The sequence below is a fragment of the Cetorhinus maximus genome, chromosome 2 (genome assembly GCF_964194155.1).
Source record: "Cetorhinus maximus chromosome 2, sCetMax3.hap1.1, whole genome shotgun sequence".
Classification (NCBI taxonomy): domain Eukaryota; kingdom Metazoa; phylum Chordata; class Chondrichthyes; order Lamniformes; family Cetorhinidae; genus Cetorhinus; species Cetorhinus maximus.
The window spans coordinates 87,412,771-87,436,703 of NC_135880.1; the positions used below are offsets into that span (position 1 = coordinate 87,412,771).

The 23,933-nt window shown below is 42.5% G+C and overlaps 1 protein-coding gene across 4 annotated transcripts in view; it reads left to right on the forward strand.

Moving 5' to 3' along the window:
* The window catches only part of LOC144695752 (zinc finger protein 474-like), a 64,806-nt gene that overhangs the window by 13,160 nt on the left and 27,713 nt on the right, over positions 1-23,933 (forward strand). For 2 of the 4 annotated variants that reach the window (XM_078566734.1, XM_078566727.1), the window contains exons 2-4: positions 6,328-6,445; positions 9,824-10,033; positions 12,368-13,208. In XM_078566734.1, coding sequence (XP_078422860.1) covers positions 12,855-13,208 — 354 coding nt within the window. In that variant the 5' untranslated portion in view covers positions 6,328-6,445; positions 9,824-10,033; positions 12,368-12,854. The remainder of the gene's footprint in view (positions 1-6,327; positions 6,446-9,823; positions 10,034-12,367; positions 13,209-23,933) is intronic. The other 2 variants (XM_078566742.1, XM_078566750.1) reach the window with 2 other exon arrangements.

A 23,933-nucleotide genomic window follows, 5' to 3' on the forward strand; every position in this document is an offset into this window, starting at 1 on the left:
CCTTGCCCCTGGACACCCTTCAGGGCTAGGCATCAATTGCCCCCACCCCCCGGCACCCCCATCCCCGGTGCCTCCACCCCCCGGCGCCCCCGAGGTCTGTAAACAACGGGTAAACTGTGGAGGATGCTGCTACTCACTCACCTCAGTTCCCCCAAAATGAAAACCGCCAAATGCACGTAGCCTGCATGCTGCTGTGAAACACCTCGGCATGCTTTCCTGCCGACATGGACGGACAATACGGTGGGGTTCCAAGAGCCTGGCGGGATGGCCTTTTAATTACATGCTGATGTATTACAATTAGCTCCCCGATGACTGATGGCAGGAAATGCCGCCTGCCATCAGCAGCTGAGCAGGCGATCAAGACCTACCTTCATGCTGTTGTGCAGCAGGTCACGCCATATTTTCCGCGCATATCACCTATCACGCCCGCCACCAGCGGGCTTGGAAAACTCTGTCCCTAGACTCTATATCCCCAGGTTTGCAATGTAACAAAGTAAAGCTGATGAGACCAGTTATCCACAAGTTAAGTGTGAAAGATCACCTTCTATCTTCTATTGTATATCAATGGCCATGTGACTGAAACTGCTTCTTTAATACCGAAATCCCTTTATCCTAAAACTCAAAGGGGACCTGGGGGCGGTCTGCAGACCAGCACCGATAAGACAAAAACTGCAGAAAAAGGCTGTGCCACCTTTGCCTTTTAATAACTGAGAGGATTCCAGGATTAAAAGCCCTTTAAAAAGCCTCCCAGCCAGATTTCAAAGCGTTGAGTTCAGCTGTAAAGAAATTGGACTTCCTGATACAACAGCCATAAGTGCCTGACTTCACAACCAGCTGAACATTTTTCTCAAAGAAGGAATCCTGCAGTAAGTTTGAAATCTGACCCCAGCTTATTGGAACTACAATTCAAGAGTGGGAAAAAGCTTCCTTCTTCACTGGTTTTGCAAAGACAGGCAAAACTATTAACTATTCTCTTGGCTTATACTTGTAGAAGTGTACTATTTTTAATTGTATCTTTCTTGAGTGTGTGTTGTGTGACTGACATAACATTTAGATCTTTTGGGGTGAGTGTGCGAGTAAGTAATCCTCTTTCTTTAAATCCACAAAGGTTTGTGCTGGTACTTTTAAAATTGACCACATACTAACAGGGGTTCAGAAACACACCCATTTACTTCTTCAAAAATAAATTAACCACACTGATTATGGACAAAAGAGAAGGGAATGGGGTTTTTGGTTTATCTGTCCTCCCCTGTCCATAACATTTGCTTTCTGCTGCCAACTGTACTGATGCTTGTAGCTGCTTCATGTTGTGAGGTGGAAGCCCACATAATCCCATACTGCAGGCTGGAAACATGAAAGGAAGTAGTGTTTATTGCCATTGGCTAGACAGTCCTTAAAACACATTTCACTAAGTAAAATATTTCATGCTCTGCTGGTCTAGTTTTACTGACGGCAGATTGTGTAGCACATTGATAGACGATGGAAAAAGCTAGCAATTAGGATACTTGGCTGGAGATGCAGGTTGACCATCTGCATGCACCTTTCCTAATTGATGTATTGAGTGCCACCCCATAATCTCCAAGTTTAATTCTTCCAAGTGGGTTAGGAGTTTAGATTAGTATACTGCTACCAGTTGCTAAGCCTCTTCCTTTGGTTGTGGGATTCCTATTTCTGCAATCATAAAGACACTAGTAAAATGCTGGCTGTTTCACAAGCCCTCCTGTTGCTGTACAATTGGCCACAGTATCTCCCAAAACATACCATGCATAATAGGAGCAGCATAATGTGCAACTTAAAATAAGGTGCCAGCCTGGTGAATCTAAAACACAGGACTGCATACATGCTAAACAACAGAAACAGCGTAGAGACAGACCTGAGCTATCCAACTAATAATGGATCAGATTAAAGCTCTGCAGTTCTGTTCGAATACAGCTACAACACTGGCATCTACATGACAAAGTGAAAAATACTCAGGTATGTCCTACCCACAAAAAGCAGGGCACATCCAATCTGGCCAAATTACCACCCGATCAGTCTACTTCTCAATCATCGGCAAAATGATGGAAGGCATCATCAATAATGCTATCAGGCAGCACTTAGAAACCAATAACCCGATCACTTATGCTCAGTTTGGGTTTTGTCAGGATCACTTGGTTTGAGACCTGATTACAGCCTTGGCCCAAACATGGACAAAAGAGCTAAACCCAAGAGGTGAGGTGAGAGCGACTGTCCATGGCATCAAGGCAACATTTGACTGAGTGTGGTATCAGGGAGCCCTAGCAAAACGGGAGTCAATGGAATCAGGGAGAAGACTCTCCAATGGCTGAAGTCATACTTAGCACAAAGGAAGATGGTTGTTGGAGGCTGATCATCTCAGCCGCCAGGACATCACTGCAGGAGCTTCTCAGGACAATGTCTATAATCATTCTTCATAAGACCAAAAATGGTAATGTTCATTGGTAATTGCACAGTTTTCAGTTCCATTTGCAACCCTTCAGATAACAAAGCAATCTGTTCCTGCATGCAGCAAGGCTTGGACAATATTCACACTTAGACTGCTGTACCAAGTGATATTCATGCCACCCAAGTGGCAGGCAATAACCACCTCCAGTTAGAGAGTTTAACCACCTGCCCATGACATTCAACCACAGCACCATTATTGAATCCTCCCACCATCAAAATCTTTCAATTTCCTATTCACCAGAAACATAACTGGGCTAGCCATATAAATACTGGGATTACAAGATGTTGGGTATTCTGCAGTGAGTGTCTCAGCATCTGACTCTCCAAAATTTTTCCACCATCTACAAGACAAGTCAGGAGTGTGATGGAACACTCTAACCTGGACAAGTGCACCTTTAACAGCACTCAAGATGGTCAACAAATATCCCCATCCTCAATGATGGGGGAGCCCAGCATGTCAATGCAAAAGATAAGGCTGAAGCATTTGCAACAATCTTCAGCCAGAAATGTCAAGTGGATGATCAGTCTCGGCCTTCTCTGGAGGTCCTCAGCATCACATATGTCGATCTTCAGCCAATTCGATTCACTCCATGTGATATCAAGGAACGACTGAAGGCACTGGATAGTGCAAAGGCTATGGGTCCCGACAATATTCCGGCAATAGTACTGAAGATTTGTGCTTCAGGACTTACTGGAGCCCTAGCCAAGTTGTTCCAGCACAGCTACAACACTGGCATCTACCCGGCTATGTGGAAAATTGCCCAGGTATATTCCAATCAAGAAAAACAGCTCAAATCCAACCCAGGCAATTACAGTCCCATCAGTTTACTTACGATCATTCAAAATCATTCAAAAAAAGTATTCCAGAAATTGCAAGTACTTCAACTCTAATTAAACACAAAAGCAACAGTCCAACAGGAGGTTACTTTCCAAACATTTGCAAAAGGCAAAATTCCTGGAGTTTTAAATGGCGAGGTGGGTGATGATGTGCAAGAATCAGATTTAGATGTTCAGAAAGGGTCATAAACAGTGTCACCAAGCGGCACTTGCTTAGAAATAACCTGCTCATTAATGCTCAGTTTGAGTTCCTCCAGTATCACTCAGCTCATTACCGAGTGTGGCATCAAGGAACCCTGGCAAAACTGGAGTCAATGGGAATCAGGGGGAAAACTCTGTTCATTGGAGTCATACCTAGCACAAAAGAAGGTGGTTGTGGTTGTTGGAAGTCAATCACCTCAGTTCCAGGACATCACTGCAGGAGTTCCTCAGGGTGATGTCCTAGGCCCAACCATCTTCAGCTACTTCAATAATGACCTTCCTTCCATCATAAGGTCGGGAGTGGGGATGTTCACTGATGATTACACAATGTTCACTTGTGACTCCTCAGACACTGAAGCAGTCCATGTCCAAATGCAGCAAAAACCTGGACAATATCCAGACTTAAGCCGCCAAGTAGCAAGTAACATTCTCACCACACAAGTGCCAGGCAATGACCATCTCCAACAAGGGAAAATCTAACCATTGCCCCTTGACATTCAATGGTATTACCATTGCTGAATCTCCCACTATCAACATCCTGAGGGTTTCTATTGACCAGAAACTCGACTAGTCATATAAATACTGTGAGCAGGTCAGAGGCTAGGAATCCTGTGGCAAATAACTCACCTCCTGACTCCCCAAAGCCTGTCCACCATCCATAAGGAACAAGTCAGGAGTGTCATGGAATACTCTGCACTTGCCTGGGTGAGTGCAGCTCCCACAACACTCAAGAAGCTTAACATCATCCAGGACAATGCAGCCCATTTGATTGGCACCCCATCCATAAACATTCACTCCCTCCACCACCAACACACAGTGGCAGCAGTGTGTGCCATCTACAAGATTAACTGCAAGAACGCCCCAAGGCTCCTTAGACAGCTCTTCCAAACCCATGACTACCATCTAGAAGGACAAGGGCAGCAGATAGATGGGAACACCACCACTTGGAAGATCCCCTCCAAGCGACACACCATCCTGACTTGGAAATATATTGATATTGTTTCATCATCGCTAAGTCATAAGCTTGGAATTTCCTACCTAAAAACACTGTGGGAGCACCTTCACCACAAGGATTCCAGTGGTTCAAGAAGGCAGCTCGCCTTCTTTTCAAGGTCAATTAGGGATGGTTAATACATTTTGACAGCAATGCCCACATCCTATAAATAAATATTTTAAAAATGCAGCATGCAAACAGGTCATATGGATCAACCACCTTCAAAGAAAGATTTTGTTGAAATGTGAAGTTGCTTCATTCACGAATATTCTCACTGCCTTATGATGCCTTAAGATGGGCCAAAGAAATTTCTAGTGATGAGCAGGTATCGCATGTGAGCTTACAGGAGGCTAAGGTGGAAATCTGCATTGTTCCCATACAAAACCAGAACACTGGAAAGAGTTAAATTCAACAGACACTAATACTGTCAAATTTCTTTGAGGTGTTAAAAGTTTGCATTGGCAAAAATGATTCCCTGACTTAAGAAACTGCATTTATCTGCTGACTTCTGAGGAGGTTGCCCCTCCAAATCAAAAATAGAAATGATCCTCTGCTTTATCTCTGAGCATAACCTTGACAACCTTGTTTCTAGGCCATTGATAGCTTTCAAAAATATAACAGAAACAGCAATAAATTGTTCACTTTAATAACAAGAGAAATGCATATGCCCCTTTACCTAATATCCTGCTTCTCATGGACTCCATTCTCCCAGCACACTTTACAATCTGTGTAGAGATTGCTAAATAATTATTTAAATGAGACCAAGTGTCCCTCTTTATGAACCTACAATGCTAACATAAAATCATCCCTATAACCTTTCCTGTACTTAGGTGTCTCACTTATTTGGCTGTTGGACATATGGAAGGTGCTAATTGCATTGTTGCAAATTTTTGTAAATACATCACTGAACATTTCAAGATACAAAGACCAGCTGTTCCACTGGACTATATTGTCACCCCATCTGCCTGTCACCACCCACCATCCACAAAGTCTGTTAAGAGAGGCAAAATCTTAGGCCAATTTAAAAAAAAACTCCGGGAAATTCCTCTCTGATTCCAAAGGTGATCAAACAAGTACTTCCAATACCTAGCTGCCTGACATTTGAGATTGTTGTCCACACTCAGGACCTCATTCAGCTCCCTTTCGAATGTTTGCAGTGAATTTGCACTCAGTACATGACCGAAACTAGTTTCAAAGATTGGCAACCCTTTGCTATAAGAAGTACCTTCTATAATTTAACTTAGTTCAAAGTATACATTTGAGTTACCTGGTCCTCTCTATTCTGCCCAGCTCAAATAACATATCTACTTGGACTAAGCTGAGTCCTTCTATTGTTGTAGGACAGCAGTCAAATCTCCTCAAAGTTCACAATTTTCTAGTGCAAAAGCTCCAGTTCTCTAAGTTTATTGTGATAGCTGAGGGTTTTCAAACTAGATATCAATCAATAACCTTCCTCTAAAACCTTTCCAAAAATGGGAGCCTTTGAGCCACCAGGTGGAAATCCATTTCAAAGACTGCACTTAGCAAAGAGCCCTTTTTTTTTTCCTCCACAGCAGCCTTGACCTATATTACTTAGTTGATCTCACTTTTCAACAGAAAGGAGGCAAGTGGAAGAAATTGAGAAAGACAAGCAGGTTAATGAATAGTTTCATGTACAATTTTTTAATGCATAGCTGCCATCAATATCAATACTGGCCACTAAGTAGCGCTATTGTCTTTTAATGTGGCTTGAATGTGGTGTGGATTTTGAAATTTTGAGCATTTAAGCATCTATCTATCTGTCTCTGTCTATCCATCTGTGTCTATCTATCTATATCTTGTTTTCTAAATAGGAATTTTTGAAGTCACAATGATGTAATTCACCTGAATATCATCTTGTGTGGACAACATAAGCTTACAGCCTGCAGGAAAAGGTTTCTATCCCCACTACAGCTATTTGGCTTTCTGGTGGTAAGTATTATTTTATTATTTACTCTTGTGGTTTTTCAAGCATGTTAACATGAGAAATCACGAATACCACAGGTTTATAGGGAAGGAAAAAACATCTAAACCCGCAATGAAGTATAGGTCAAATGAAAAAAAAAGTTTTTCCTTAAACTTGCATTTGATTGCTATATAAATAAATACATGGATCCTGCTCCAGTGAGGCCATGCCTCCCACTATAACCACGATGAAGAATGTTGGTAACCACAGTTTTCTTGCTTTTTTCTTGGGTTTCCTTTGCCAATTTTCTTCCATTGCTAGCTGATTTTTGCTAAATATGATTACATCAGTACAAGCAGTCTCTTCTCTACTTCACTCAACTAGCCATTCTTCATTTGGACACTGGATATTGACTATCAATATCTGTTCATTCTGGGGGAAGTGGTCATCAGAACTGTTCTTAACACATGCACATTTTCCAGTAAAAGTCACAAATATTACAGAAAAGTCAGCGACACTTCATCTAATCAACATCACTTATTGCAGGAGTTAACATTCAGGACATTTTTGAGGAGTGACTTCCGAAGCCTTATGCTGAACACCGAAGATTTGGTTTTGTAAGGCCTCACCGACAGTGGGTGAAAATTGCAAATTCGGGAGCACAAACACACAGAATAGAGTTGTTGCCCATTTCCCAGGCAGAAACAGCTAAAAATAACTCCACTTGATTAGGACCAGTTCAGTGCTAAGGGATTCTAGAAGAGAGTTGCAAAAATAATCAACATGGATCTTGGAGATGACTATGCGTTCATTGCTTTCAGAGCGGAAAGGGTGGTTGGAGTTGAAGCAATTGATGGCAAGGGCAAAGAAGTCAACTTTTGAAGAGGGGTTTGATGATAGAGCTTTTAAAAGGACAGTGGACAGTGCCAATTGGCTCACCATGTGCATGCTAATAGAAAATATTTAGCTTTATTCCTTCAGAAGTCCGCCAGGCTAATTAACATAGATTGACAAATTTCACCCCAACTATGTCCAAGCCATCAATACTAGCCGTTATCAATACATTTGGTATCAATAAGTATCAGATAAGCAAAGCCCATATATAAGACACACGTTTCCTGTCTAAGACTCTGGTACTAGTCAGCATAAGATCATAAACAATAGGAGCAGGAATAGAGCATTTGGTCCATTGTAAACTGCCAATTCGGTAAGATCATGGCCTATTTGATTGTAGCCTTAACTTCACTTTTCTCTCCATCCCCTATAACCCTTAACTTCTTTGTTGATCAAAAATCTAACTCAGCCTTGAATATATTCACTAACCCAGCCTCTATTGCTCTCTGTGGAAGAGAATTCCTAAGACTAACGACCCTTTGAGAGAAGAAATTCCTTCTCATATCACCTTAAATGGGAGACCCTTCATTTTTAAACTGTGTCCCTGTCATGAAACTATCATGTTTTTCATAATATTATTGTGGTTTATTGTAAAGTAGGCTTATGAGTGAGTGTGTATGGTTCTCTCTCTGTGATTTAATTGAATTGGAGTCAGGTAGACTGCAAGGTTGAAATTATCAAAGGAAGTTAAATGTAAAAAGCTTTCAAAATTCTAATGAGTAAACATGGATGTAAGGTATGAAGGAAATTTACATTTTTAGATAAGTGAAGGGATTGTTTAAGTTTCAAAGGGATGATAGGATGTTTACAAGTAACAGGGTAAGCAAGGCTAAGCAATATGTTTATTTTTTACCAAGGTGTTGACCATATTGGCAACATGAAAGATTTTTATATTACAGGAAAAGTAAATTTTCAAAAACATATAGAACAATGGAATACATAGATTAAAGAGAGAGAAACATATATAAAGAAGGATGGAAGGCTATGTTGGGGGGGCCATGTAAGATCTAAAAGGACCCTGTAAAACAGCCTTGGGGAAAAGCCTCCAGCCACTTTTGCAGAAGTCTGCTGTATCCAGTAACCAAAGTTGGAGAAAAGTCTTTGGAATTCCGCTGTCTTGTGGGTGCTGTGGTAAACTTGCTGGATTGCCTATCTAAGTTTAAAATTTATTTTGGACTGTTGCCTTAAAGAGGGTGTGTAGTTGGGAGTCAGGTTAATTAGGAATTTGGGGATTTATTATAGAATTAAGTAACTAACCTTATGTACGTGCTTGAAATCTTTTCTTTTGTTAAAAATGTTTTAATTTAATTTTTAAAATCTCTAAAGATGTTGGTGGGCTCATTACTTCTGAATTCAGTGCACAAATCTTCTTATAATAAATGCAAATTGCAAAACCGTTGTGACAGTGTGGCCAACTTTCACTTGTGTATTTAGTCCGCCTGGCACACATCACCTGCCATGTCATAACAGTCCCCTAGTTCTAAGTTCCCTCAGAAGAGGAAATATCCACCCAGCATCTACCCTGTTAAGCTCCACTCAGAATCTTGTATGTTTCAATAAGATCACTTCTCATTCTTCTATACCCTGAGTATAGGCCCAAACTGCTCAAATGTTCCTGATAAAACAACCCCTTCATCTCAGGAATAAACCTAGTGAACCTTCTCTGAACTGTCTGCAATACAAGTATATCCCTCCTTCAAAAAGGAGACCAGAACTGTACACTGTTCTCCAGATACGGTCTCACCAATTCCCTGTGCTGTAGCAAGACTTCCTTTTCTCAGATCTCCTTGGAGCTGAATTTCTCAATAAAAACATTATTTTCTCTGTGTTAGCCTCATTAGCAAAAAGTTGCAGTTTTTTTTCCTCAGCACTACCTGAAATGCCAAACAGCACTGAGGCTGCCACAGGCTATAAAACTCATGCCTGTACTGGGCAGTCACAATTGATATCCCAAAATACACCACTTCTGACACTAAAAACCCAAAATTTAACTTTTGCTCAATAGCGAACAGAGAAACCCTTTTGTCGCTGGCAAGTGAAACAATTCTAAAAGATTTGATACTGATTTCTACATGTAAGGATATGCATTTGTATTTTAATTTCCACAGACTCCTCAATCGTCCTGCAGCTTGACATACATCAGAGAATGCAATATGCTGCACTCAAACTACTGCCTGTCTAGTTATGATTTGAACTGTTATTTCTGTTACTCTCGGCAACCATTTAAAATCAAATGATTAACACATGTTGCAAATGATAGCACCATAAACCTGCAAACGCCTCCAGGCACTAAATCTTTTGTCAAATTATGAAATATTTAAATACATTTTTCATATACCTATTTGGCATAGATAAGGTCAAAGCTATCTGTAAACAAGGATCTTGTGTTCAAAATAACCATATTAATGACATTCTTCAGCCTTTTAGAGGAGGTGTTTTCTCTTCATCCTGCCCACATTGGTTGTAACCATATGGATGGATATTCTCTTTTGTGTTGATTGTGCTGCTAGGAAACAGCCAAGTCATGGAACTTTGTCCTGGAAGCTACAATTGTTGCCGCGGCTGCAGTGGAACACTGCTTCTTTATGGCAGGTTAACCTTGCTGATGAGATCCAGTGCCAGTCCTAACACTGAATCCAGGCTTTAAATTATGGGAAGCATGGAATAAATGGCTGGAAGATGACGGTGGTGTAAGGTCGTTAATATATGTAAAGAACCAGGTCAGTAAGCTGTTTAAGCTGCAAATAAACCCTTGGATGCATCTAGTTTCGGTTTCTCACCCGACCCAATAACTCTTCATCCTAACGAGTGACCTCAACCCCTAACTATAATGGCTATAACTATAACCCCAACACTAACTGCTAACCGGTAACAATTGACCCTTCTTCATAACCCTAAAGCCAAAACTAAACTGCACTGTTTTAATAGCATGGCCCAAGGCTGGCTTGTGGTACTAATACGATGCCATCCATGATGCAGCTATGGACCGCTTTATAGTCACTTCGATTTTCCATTAGCCCAGATGTCTGACATTTCAGAAACCTGTCACCAAACCCAAGAGTTTCTAAACTAAGCTAGTGAGAAATTTGCACCTGTAGAATTTCACACTGGAATAACTTCATTTAGTTCCATTTTTGTGCACAGAAGGTTTGATGCACTGCCAACATCAGAGGCTCATTGCAACATTACCGGCGTGCTCCCCGATCTGGCTCTTTTCCACAAACTGCTTGGACACCCTCCTATGAACCTAAGATTTTTTCCATCTGTATTACCCTCTATAAATTCTGATACAGCAATGCTTGATTATTGTCTACGTACAAAAGATTAACTTCCAGCTTGTGTAAACTGTGAAATATTTTCTTTCCAATTGCCTTATTAGAACATTGCTAATTGGTCTTCAGGTAAATCAGGGGCGGCGCCAACAGCAGTCCTCGGGAATGCTCCTCCATGAAGATAAATTAAAAATAAATCACTTAGTGAGCTCAAAAGTTTTGAGATTTCAGACTTAACATTTCCAATTGTGAGCTAGCTAGACTACAGAAAATTAACAAGTGAAGAGAGCACCCAGTAGGGTGCATACCTCCACCACTCTGTGTTAACTTAACATTATTTCAATTATACAACTCTATCCTAAGGCTTTTCCCTGCTTGGTTGATGCTTTGTACCTCCAAAGCTGAAGCAAGATATCCTTTTATTCAGGGCTGCATCTTACCTTGGCCGGGTGGGCTGGGCGGGGGCAGGTGCTGAGCCGACCGCTGCCCACGATTGGCTGCGTGCCACCATTTTATGAGGGTGGGCCAAGTAAGGCCTGGCCAGCATAATACGTAGCCGGTAGCTCAGTGCTACACGTGCAGGCCGGGGGAGGAGGGAGAGTCGGGGCCTGCGCTCTTTCGCGTATGTGTGCGAAAGAGCGCAGCAATCTCCCTGAGGCACAGAGCTGCCTCAGGGAAATTAAGTTTGTCATGAAAATTTTGAATAAATGATTTTTAAAATTATTTAAATATGTCCCCTCATGTGACAGTGTCACATGAACTGGGACATGTTTGTGCATTTCACAAAATTTATTTAATTATTTAATTAAACCTTCAGAAAACCTCATCCCGCCCGTGGATGAGGTTTCCTGAAAAAGGCGGAGGCCGCTTGGGCTCTTTGCTTGCCTGCCAACCTTAAGGTTGGACTTGCAGCACTGTTAATGAGCTAAATTACTTTCCTAATGACCTTAATAGGCCTTTGACAGTTCGGGCGCGAAGCCGCCTCTGGCGCATGCCTGCCAAACGCAATGTCAAAATGACGCACGATGACGTCGGGTCGTATGCCCGCCGTCATCTCACTTCACTTTGCGCGTCAGCATGTCCGGACCACCCCACACACTGATAGCAATATTCTGGCCTAAGAGTTTCCATCTCACTGAGGAAGCTTCAGGTCAATCCACATCCAACAACCTGCTCTGAAAACTCTGCTCACATTTTGACAGCTGTGACAAATTCCACTCTAGCAGCTGAGATAATCCACAACATTCTAAAACAATCAACAACATTCTAAATAAAATAACCTACAACAGTAAAAAAAATCAATTTGCCCTATCTCCCCATCTTAATGAATCCTTAAAAAAACTCCAGCATCTGGATCCGTATTTCGCCAAAAAACTATTTGCTTTTTCCTTGGGCCATTCTCTATCTGTGTACTAAATTTCATTGAAATCTGTCCATTAGTCTTTGAGATATTTTGTTAACAGACAAACAGACTAACGGGTGAAAACAATAGCTCCACCCACCTTCAGTGGCAGAGTACATATGAAAAGTACATATAGTAAACTGTGGTGTCTTGATGAGGCTGAAGTGTGTTTCCTGTTGATAATTAAAATGTTAACTTGTTAAAATGTTAATCAACTGAAACAATGTTTAATACATTTTTCAACATTAATTAACTATTGTACTCAAAACAATACTATAAGTGGTAAACAATTGTATAAAATTATGATGATTGTGTAAAATTATTGTTTCTCAAAAATGCTATTACTGTATTTAATTGAAGCCAGACTGTCTCTTTCTCAGACATTCTCCTATGAAGGCTCATTCTTCTATCTTTTTTACCCACTACAAATACTGATACAACAACACTTGGCAAATTAGTCTGAGTACTAAGATCAACTTCCAGTGTGTGCAGACTGTGAAAAAATATTCTTGCCAGATGTCCCATCCATGAATACAGCTATAAAAGGAAACAATCAATTGAAAAGAAGTTTATCCAAGTTAAGTCATCAAAACATTCCAAATTTTTCATCCTGTGGATCCATAAGTAATCCATTAAGCATAACTCCATACGCATTAACAAGGCTAACATCTAGAACAATTCATGTGTAAGCTCAAATCAGATAGTTATCATCCACTGGACAGTTATTTGTTTAAGGTATTGGGTATCTACAGGAAATCTGATGTCTAGTTTTCAAAAACTAAAGGAACAATTGTACAATTGAAAAGGAAACACCTCCCAAAGCAGTAGCTCAATAACTTAAGTTTAAAAGATTTGAAGAAGTTAGCTATGGCAAAACTCTTGAGAGTGTGCTATATCTGCGGTAAGCAATTTGGATTACATTCAATCATCATACATGAGCCTCAGTGTCTGGAGAAATGGCGGATTGAGAATGAGAAATTACCAAAACACCAAAGAAGACCAGAACCAAGAAAACCAGAGGCTATTAAAACTCATGGTTCATATGATGTTGCTGCTGCCAATGCAGCAGCGTTCGCAAGTGCAAATGCTCAGTTAATTCCCTGCGAAAACTGTGGTCGAACATTCCTACCTGATCGACTTTCTGTGCACCAAAGAATCTGTAAACTAAAGGATGGAGGCTCATCATCCAGAACACCTGAGTCAACTACAGGTTACAGTTCTGTAAGTGTTTGAATACTTTTTCTAACAAGTACTTCATGTGCAGCCGAGTCAAAGAGAGAGAGAGCAAAAAGCAGGAGAAAGACAGAATCAGAGCACTAGATTGCATAAGAAGTGACATAAAGCTGGAGGAGGTTGTAAATATAGGATGGGCAAAAACTGCAGATGGATTTGAAGCTGAGGATTTTAAATTCAATATGTCGATGGACAGGGTGCCAATGTAGCTTGGCGAAGGAAGGAGTGATGAGCAAATGGGGCTTAAGATGGCACAAAATGCTAGCAGTGAAGTTTTGGATCACTTGGATTTTGTGGAGGGTGCAAATCTGGAATCTGGCAAGGAGAGCATTTGAGAAACTGGAGTCAATTATCATGTACTGATGTAATCATTTCTAAATGAATAAGAACTGTTGCAAATCCCACCAGAATGAGAAAGTACAATTCTCCTTGCTACTTTTCACCATGCTGGATGCAGAGATGGATGGGCTTCAGGAGCACGTAAGTGGTGAGAGTGCAAAATTGTGTCAGTGAAATTTAAATGGATGGCAACAGTTAAAAGGAAGTGTCACAGTAGGAGGTAACAATTTGGCAAGCATTTGAAGGTTGCAAAAAGTATGTTAAACCATTAGCAACCTTTTCCAAGATTGAAGAGTCAAGGGCAAGGAAATGATAGACTGAATTAAAGGGAACAAAAACCCAATGGCCAAGCATGAATCTGTGAACAAATCACAGAGCCACCAGCACACAATCTTCTGTTTGAAACTGCTGAAATCAAGGTAGTGTTGCACAAAGTGGTTTCAAAGTGGATCGCCCTATGTGCCATTTCATATTTAAAATAAGCTAAATTGCCTGTACAGCTATGTACATAATGTCTGTATTAAAACAAGGGAACCAGAGGTAATAATACACTGCAAGAAACCAGATATAGTAGAGATAACTAAGACATGGCAACAGAAAATTCAGGACTGGGAATTAAACATTACTGGCGGTATCATATTTAGAAAAGATAGAGGGAAAAATAGAAAGTTGGGATAACATAATGGCATCCAAAAAAGTGAGGCAGTCAGCAGTAGGGCAGAAATAGAATCCATGTGGATAGATTTAAAAGATGAAGGATCAATCACCAAATATAGGGAGAGAGGTGGAAGAAAGAATCTGCAACCAAATTAGGGAAATAGAATAATAATCATGGGGGATTTTGACTACCCCAAAATTAATTAACCAAAAGAAGTAGGTAAAGGGAATAAGGAAATAGAGTTCCTACAATGTATACTGGACTCCTTTCTAGTGCAGTATGTAAGAAGTTCAACAAGAGAGATTTCACTAATGGATCCAGTAATAGGGAATGAACCAGAGCAGATAAGAGGAGTAAAAGTAAGGGAACATCTAACCAATAGTGATCATAATATAAAATGCTTCAAGATAATAACTGAGGGTGGTATTTGCATGATAAAAACCAGTGAAATGGATTGGAGAAAAGTTGATTTTGAGGGGCTGAGAATAGAATGTGGGAAAATAAAACATATAACCATATTGGCAAACAATGATGTGGAATGGTCTTTAATAGAGGGATCTGAAAGGCCAAATACACAGATCATGAAAAGTAGAGACATAGGTTAATAAAACCATTTAAAAAGCATAAGTGTTTATTTCTGGGCTATATAATTGAAAATTGGAGAAGGTATGCTAATGATGAAAATGGGTTTAGCCTTATAGTCATTAGAGAGACAGGATTGCATGGTGACCAATGTTGGAAACTAATTTTTCAGGGTACTTGATGTTTCAAATTGACAGGCAAAATGGAGAAGGAGGTGGGGAAGTCCTGGTAACATATGATGTAAGGATAGTAGTGAGGAAGGATCTTGCCTCAGAAGAGCAGGAAGTAGAATCAATGTGAGTGAAGATAAGAAATAACAAGGTCTAGAAAGCATGAATGGGGGTTGTTTATATGTCCATTAAGACTAGCTATACTATTGGACAGAGTATTGATAAAAATTAAGATGAGTTTGTAACACAGGCAATGCTATAATAATGGAAAACCGAAACCTTCATATAGACTGGACAAATTGGCAAAAGTAATATGGAGGACAAGTCCACTGAATATATTTGACACAGTTTCTCTAGCACAATACATCTTGAAACTATTATGATCCTTGGCCAGACCCCAAGTTATTGGTGAGATCTGGTTAGGGACCAATAACATTTTGTTTAAAGTAGAGATTCAAGTCACTTGCTAATAGAATTAAGCCACAAGACTCCATGGGCTTTGAAAAAATAAAAATGAACTTTACTATACAAGGTCAGAAAGATAAAATAATTTACAATATCTATCTAATACACTAACATTCAGGCTAAGTATGAGGTACATGTGAATTAACAAGCCAAAGGTGGTCGAACACACCACACTATACAGTAAATGACAGATGCGACCAAGCCGGAGCCCATGGATTTCTCAACAACCCACCCAGATGTCAGTCAACACTGTGAGTCAACTAGTCTCACAAACTCTGGGTGGACTCGTCTGTGCCCGCTGGCATTGGGCGTGCTTGGTGGCATGAGCGGACAATATAGCATGAAGGCCAAAAATCGATTTCATGACGTTGTGAAACCAGTTTGCGATCATCCGCTCAGCCCATCAATGACGAGCCACATTTCCCACTGTCAGAGTCGGGAACCTCATTGTAATACATCTGCATGTCATTATAAGGCTAGCCCGCCAAACTCATCCCCCCACGCTGGATCATCCGCCCACCAATGTGTTTTACAACTATACATCAAGTGACGTGCAACTGGTCAGCTGCACTTTGCTCAGGACTTTGAGTTTTTTTTGCCTACCTTGCTTCAGCAGCACTTGAATCATCAGTGCCAGGCTTCACAGACAGCACCACAGCATTTTTAGGAGGGGGCCACGGCAGGTCTCTACTTACCAGATAGCCATAGGGCGGGGGTGGCTTTTCAATGGCTTCAGGGCTAGGACTTGCTTGGGGAAGTGGGAGAAGTGACCTCAGGGAAGGGAAGAGGTTGCAGGGTGAGGGCAGTATTGGGGTTTGTGTGGGGGCACAAGTTAGTCTGTGCAAGTGGCCTCAAGATGGTGAGGGCTGAGGAAGCAGTCTTCAGAGCAGATGAGGCCAGATGGAGATGTGAGGGTATATGAACAAGTAGTGGTGATGTTCCTTGAGCTGGCAGTGAGTGAGATACCAGGGAATGTGTGAAAGCCTTGTGAGTATGTGAGTTTAGAGTGATGAGATGGTTGCCTTACCCCGGCGGCACGGATGAGATCATTCATCCTCTATCTGCATTGGATGGCCAACCTCTTCTGTGCAGTATTAGCACTGACCACCACTGCCATTGCCTACAAAGCCGAAGTGATAATGTTGCTGCCCCTCCTGCAGCCAGAGCGGGGGTAGAGGACATCATGTCCGGCCTCCATAGTGTCCAAAAGGCACTGCAGTCTTCTTGTCTTTTGGGGCCATGTCTTATTTGTAGCAGTCCTGGGCTGGAAGCACTGAGAGGTGTGCTGTACTTTAAATGTGGCACCCAGCGTGATGTATCAGCGAGGTGATGGCGTGGTGGGCAAATCAGAGCCCACCCACCATTGAAATGGCATGTTTCCCGGGAATGCATAATTAATGTGGCGGGTTTCAGATCATTGCTGCCGACGGATAAAATATTGTTTTACCCGCCTACTACCACACCTAGTGCAAATCTGGGACGATTCTGCCCTCTGTCTCTCTCATGAGGGATTCCAGTCTTCACCTTTGAAGCCTTGGAATTTTCTCTAAAAGTCGCTCCAACTCGAATAGTTTCAACAATGGCCCAGCTCACAGGGTTTCAATCTCACCTTCCAAGATTCCCTTCCCCTGGATTCCTCAGTACACTCAAAAGTCAACTTACAAGCACAATTTCAGTTTTTCGGCCATGTCAAGCAAAACGCCACTGCTGCAAAGGTGTACCTTTGCCCCAACAGCCTCCTTTACTTAAAGTCTGCTCCTTGCAGCCCTTTCTCTAACTTGGAGCCTATTTCTCTTCTCTTCTCTTTTAACTGAACTTAACTGGGACCTCTCTCTGCCCCCTGTCTTTGTCCCTTATCTGGGACTTCCTTTTGGGACCTCTCTCTGCCCCCTCCCTTGTACCCTGCCCAGACACTTCTCAGGGCTTTTCCCTTGTCCCCTACCTGGGACACTTCTTGGGACCACTCCCTGCCCCTTCTCCCTAGTCCCCTATTTGGGACACTTACTGGCCATGGCCCCCTGCACCTGGGCACCTGACCCAGATTTTCATGCCATTTTTCTTTTGCCTCCTAATGCGCAGGCGCACTGGGCCTGTCCTGGGCCCAAAGAATGTAAAGATGCAGAACTGTGCATGTACAGCCTGCACCCAGCCTGCACGTGCATGGGAAGTTCAAAGACTGTCGGGTTTTAAAGTTCCCAACCTCCATGCGCAAGATTAAAGCATGTATGGCTTTCATAACAGAACAGAAAGAGTTGCATTTATGTTGTGCTTTTCACAACCATCAGACGTCTCAAAGCACTTTACAGCTGATGAAGTATTTTTGCTATGTAGTCACTGTTGTAATGTAGGAAATGCAGGATAATAAAACAGGATTATCTAGTAATCTCAAAGCAATGAATCTTCTTGGAAAGAGTGATCATAAAAGGGTAGAATTCAGCATTGAGTTTGAGAGTGACATGCATAAGTGCAAAACTAATGTATTGAACTTAAAACCAATTACATAGGTATGAAGGTCAGGTTGGCTAAAGTAGATTGAGAAATTAGTTTAAAAGGTATGATAGGAGATCAGTAATTATGAATATTTAAAGAACGTTTTATAATTCTCAACAAACGGACATTCCACTGAGAAATAAATCTCCACAGGAAAAGTGATGTATCCATTGCTAACTAAGGAAGCTAAGGATAGTGCTACCATCAATTGGGAGGGGTAGAATGGCTCCCTTTTTTTCTTACTCCCCAATTAATCATACCAGACTTTTTTTTGAAAGAATATGCTTGCCAATTCAGTGAGTGTTTAACTGTTTAAGTGTGGTGACTGTAAACAACACACAGGTTCTCTTGTAAGGTTTTTTGAAAAGAAAAGATAGTATTTATTGCACTTAACACCTGATCTAACTAAAAATAATAAAATTCTCAAGCTTTCTCACACATATGCATTCAAGAGTTCATACACAAGTAAGTTACAAAGTGGGATGATAGATTAAGTACTTTTTAAAAGTCCAATAAAAGTCACTGGTGTACAGATCTTGTAGATTGACGATTTTGATGGTTTCAGACTGGGATTGGCTCAATGGTCCATCTGGATTTTGTGTTGAGATGATTTGAGGATGTTGAAGAATGATTTATATCTCTTCTTCTGGAGGCAGCAGCTACTAGGTTGATTCTTAAAACACTGTCTGTGCTCAAACTTGCAGGATGGATAGAGAGAGTGTGTCCAGTCAGGGACCGCCTTCTTCTGTTCTCTGGCCTAGAGAAAAGCAGTTTTTTGAAAACACAAAAGAGAGTTAGTTGGCTCATCACATGATCCCTTCTCACCAACTGACCAGTGACCCAAACATAGTCATAGCAAGTTGATTCCAGGTCCATGGTTTAGACAGGATTAGATTATGGTTGGACAAGTTCCTTTCTCAGCCAGGGTCCATTGTCCAAAGTGATTGTGTCTAATGGTTTGTTCTCCAACCTGTTGAATACGCAGGTGCTATCTGGATGTTTTGTGTATGTGTCAGGAGATGGGCTCATTCACATTCCTCTAAGGTGATCATTTTTGATGGGTTCTTCTAGACAGCCTGACTCCATTTTTAGTAGTTCTGTAATTTTTAGGGTACAGTTATGCAAATGTTCAGCCATCTTAGAAGCAGCTGAAATGCTGTTGTTCAGCCTTTTAAAATTAAACCACTGGTTTCAGCCCAATAAATAAAGTCATTTTCAATATAAATCATGGGTTTTTTTAATAGTATTGGATTTAAAGAAGAGGCTTATAACATTGCCAAGAAGAGTAGTAAGCCCAAAGATTGGGCAAATATTAGGTATCAGCAAAGGATTTCCAAAGAATTGATAAAGAGGGAGAAATTCCAAATGAGAGTAAACCAGCCAGAAATATAAAATCCGGTTGTAAGGGCTTTTACAAGTAAGAAGAGACTGAAAGCTGACCAATCCTTTGGATCTGACAGCCTACATCCTGAAGTTCTAAAATGTGTCACTGCAGGGATAGTAGATGCATTGGTTGCAATCCCCTAAAATTCTCTAGATTCTGGATTAGTCCCATTGGATTGAAAGGTTGAAAAGTAGCTCCACTATTCAATAAAGGAGGGAGAGGGAAAGCAGGGAACTACATGCCAATTAATCTGACATGAGTAATTGAGAAAATGTTGGAATCCATTATTAAGGAAGTAATAAAAGGGCAGTGATGAATGATGGGTATAATTGACTGGATGCAGTTAACCTACGTGAAATGTGTAAGGCAGTACAAGACGGAAGTGGAGATCCATGGCAGTCAACCTTCTGGGAATAAGATGACACAAATGAACGAACAACCAGGGCAGTGAGAAAATCATAGCATGATTAGGCAGAATCAACATGGCTTTATGAAAGGGAAATTGCATTTGACAATCTATTTGAGTTTTTTGAGGATATAATGAGCAAGGTAGATAAAGGGGAATCAGTGGATGTAATATATTTGAATTTTAAAAAGACAGGTCATAAGGTTCCACTTGAAAAGGCTTATGGAATTAGGGTATTATATTAGCACAGATAAAGGATTGGTTAAAAGTCAGAAAACAAGAAAGTAAACAAGATAAACAGATCATTTTCAGGTTGGCAAGCTGTCACTAGTGTGGTGCTGCAAGGATCATAGCTGGGGCCTCAGCTATTTACAATCAATATTAATAATTTAGATGAAGGATCAGCCATAACGTAATCCAGGTTTTCTGAACACAAAACTGGTGGGGCACTAGGCTGTGAAGAGGATACAAGGACAGAATTTTAACTGACCCAACACATTCGCAGCAGGGTGGGGGTTGGGGGGGGGTGGGTTGGAGTGATGGGAGTGGCAGCAGGTTGGGAAGTCGATTGTGCAAGCTTAGTGCATTAACCCAATCTTTAGTTGGGTTTTCCTAATCAGAGTGTGGGTGTGATGGTGACCTGAATCTTTCAATGAAAAGATTTCGATTGCCATGGAGCTTGGTAAGGGTGTGAAAGGCTGCATCTAACATTGTTTTTGAAGGCTGCAGGATGAAGAGGGTTGGAAGCATGGCATGGGAAGTCTGCCTCCTGTTTAACTGACCCTTCCCCAGTGGTGATACTGGAGCTGGTGAGGGCCCAAAGACAGGAGGAAGAGGGCAGAAAGGCAAACTGACAGGTATGCTGAAGTGTGGTCCCAGAACATGGATATAGCGCCACAAGAGGTTCAGTGACCTCATAAGGGTAGGAAAGGTGAGTGGCATAGGACTTTCAGGTATGAGCTCCCACTCTCTTGACTTTTCCGGAATTCTGCTGCATAGCACTTCTTAAAACAATACACCTTGCAGCTCCAGACATTCTTTTCTTGAGGTACCTCCTCACATCCAACACTCACACTCAGAAGCATCTTAGTGGCATCTCTTGCCCATCCCTCCAGAACGAGCTGCATCCATAGCCAAGCACTGGCATCTACCAGACAATGTAGAAAACTGCCCAGCGATACGCTATCCATAAAAAGCAGGAAAAATCCAATCCAGCCAATTACTCTCAATCATCAGCAAAATCATGGAAGGTGTTGTTGACAGTGTTACCAAGTGGCCCTTAGGGGAGAATTTTCTCCGTCGGGGGGGTTGTGCAGGGGCGGGTGCGGGTGGGCGCGCAGCCGTTTGGCGCCCCCGATCGGCTGGGCGCTGCCATTTTATGTGGGCGGGCCAATTAAGGCCCGCTCAGCATGACGTGCACCCGGAAGCGCTGAGCGCTCCCTGTGCGGGCGGGCAGAGGATGGAGAGTTGGGGCCTGCGCTCTTTCGCGCATGAACACAGAAAGCTCCCTGAGGCACGGAGCTGCCTTTGGGAGATTAGTTTCACGTATAAAACACTGAATAAAGGGAGAAGAAAATTTTAAGGACATGTCCCCTCATGTGAAACTGTCACATGACCTGGGACATGTCCATTAATGTTAATAAAAATTTATCCAACACTTTAAAAATGTTCATGAAAACTCATCTCGCCCATGGATGAGGTTCCATGAAAAATGCAAAGGTCGCCTGGGCTCTTTGCCTGCCCGCCACCCTTAAGGTTGGACAGGCAGCTCAGGTCAATGATTTAATTGATTGCTAAATGGCCTTAATAGGCCCTTGACAGTTCGGCGGGCACGCAGCCAAATTGGCTGCGCGCCCGCCGAACTGAAAATCTGAATGACACACTGTGACGCCAGGACGCATGCCTGACGTCACCCCGCATCACTTTACGCCTCAGAGAGCGGGTCCCGTCCTGCTCGCCGAGCTGAAGATTCTACCCTTAATCACCAATAACCTGCTCACTGATGTTCAGCTTGGGTCCCACCAGGACCATTTGGCTCCAGATTTCATTACAACCTTGGTCCAAACATGGACAAAAGAGCTGAATTCTAATGGTGAGGTAAGAGTGGTGGCTTCCCTGTGGGCTTGGTGGGTGCCCTCCTGATCGGGTACCCTGTGGCCCCCCAGAGGCCCTCCCCCCACCTCCTGGCAGCTGAGTGCAGTCCCAGCCGTGGCCACTGCTCTCAATGGTGCTACTGGGACTGAAGAGCTGCAGCCCACTGATTGTCCGGCAGCTCTTGGAAGTGGGATCTCATCCCTTAAAAAAAAAAAATTCTTTCGAGTTATCAACAGTCACAGATTGCAACTCTTTCGAGTACAATCACAGTTCTTGGTTTCCGGGAGTGGGACATGAACCCACAACCCTCTGATTCAAAGGCGAGGGTGCTATGAACTGAAAGGTCCCACCAGGCAGTTAATTGCCTAATTGTCACAGAACTGGGTCCAGGCTTCCTGAAATGGCCAAGGCAGTGTTGCCCTCTGCTTTCCAGCCTGATGTCAGGGCTACCGTCACCCTGACAAAGCTCTGCCATGATCTTATTGAATGGCAGAGCAGGCTTGAGGGGCCGAATGGTCTACTCCTGTTCCTATTTCTTATGTTCTTAAAATACAGTGAAGTACTCTCCAGTTCTTGGAGGGCTGGAAGGTGCAAGTGGGATGTGAAAGGGAAAATAAAGAAAGGGCACATGGCAGCTGGGGCTCTTTTCACACCATTCCCACTTCCTATCCTTTGCCCCATCACCATCTCAGACAGGATCCCACAAAGCCCCCTGCCCCAATAACCAAGTCTGCCCCTGCACAGGTACAGGTGGAACAGTCTTTGACAGGAATCTCACGAGCTCCAAAACCCAGACGATGTCCACCACATGCATCTCAGTTGTCAGAGCAGGGGAACAATTAGCCTGCTTCCAGCCACAGTGGTCGCAGCAAATGGGAGTAAGAGGAACTGGAAATGGAAGACTTCTTAGTTGCAAACAAGGATTCACCTTGTTATAACAATCTCCTTGTGCATATAGATTTGTAAATGAATCAAGTACTTCATTTGAACTCCTCAAATAGTAGGAGATGGTGGCATAGTGGTAATGTCACTGAACCAGTAAACCAGAGGCCCAAGTTAATGCTCTGGGCACATGGGTCCAAATCCCACCTCGAGTAGCAAGGTGAGTGGCTGCAGAGACACTGGTCACATCAGGCACCTCCTTTTCGTCCTCTTCCTTCTCATCATAGGACGCTGAGTAAACTGCATCTTCCTCCTCCTCCAATTCCGTTCCTCTCTGTAGCACGATGTTGTGTAAGACACAGAAGATCACTACAGTTCTTGACACGCTTTCTGGTGCATACTGAAGGGTGGCTGGAGATCTGGCCAGGCATCCCGAACCACATCTTCAGCAACCCAATGGTTTGCTGAATGATTGTCCTTGTGGTCGTGTGGCTCTTGTATCTTTTCTCTGCAACAGTAGTTGGCTCCTCACAGTTCTTGTGTGCTAGGTCCTTGTCCCCAAGGAACGATGCACTCACTATGTATGGAGGCGTGAAAACCTGAGGGAAATATAACTCTTACAAAATGAAGTAATCATGGTAGCTTCCAGGATATTTTGCACAGACATGGATTGTAAACTTCTGGGGCAGAATTTTTCCGCTGGCGAACTGGGGGCGGGGCCGCTCGCCAATGTGAAAATGACGCGGGATGACATCAGGCGGAACACCCGACATCATCCCGCCCCATTTAAATATTCAGGAAGGCAGGTGGACAGCGTGATCAGCTGTCCACCCTTAAGGCTGGTGGGCAGGCCAGGAGCCCCAGCGGGCTTCTGAAAAAACATGAAACCTCATCCAATAGCGGGATGAGATTTCATGTCGGTTTTAAAAAACTTTAATAAAGTTTTTGTGGTATTTATTAACATGTCCCATCTCATGTTTTTGTCACATGAGGGGGACATGTTAATGATTTTGTTATTTTTCTATTTTTAAAGTTTCAAAAACTTTCAGCGATCTCCCTGAGGCAGCACTTAGTCTCAGGGAGACGTACGCTCTTTCACACACTCTCGCATTTGGGGAAATCCCCCCCGCCCGCACAGGAAGCACATAGCACTTCCCATCGGGGGGGCCCGTTTTGGCAGCGGGGATCAGCTGCCCACCCAACGCCGAGTCGGTCGGGCCCGCCCGCCGTCAAGGGAAAAATT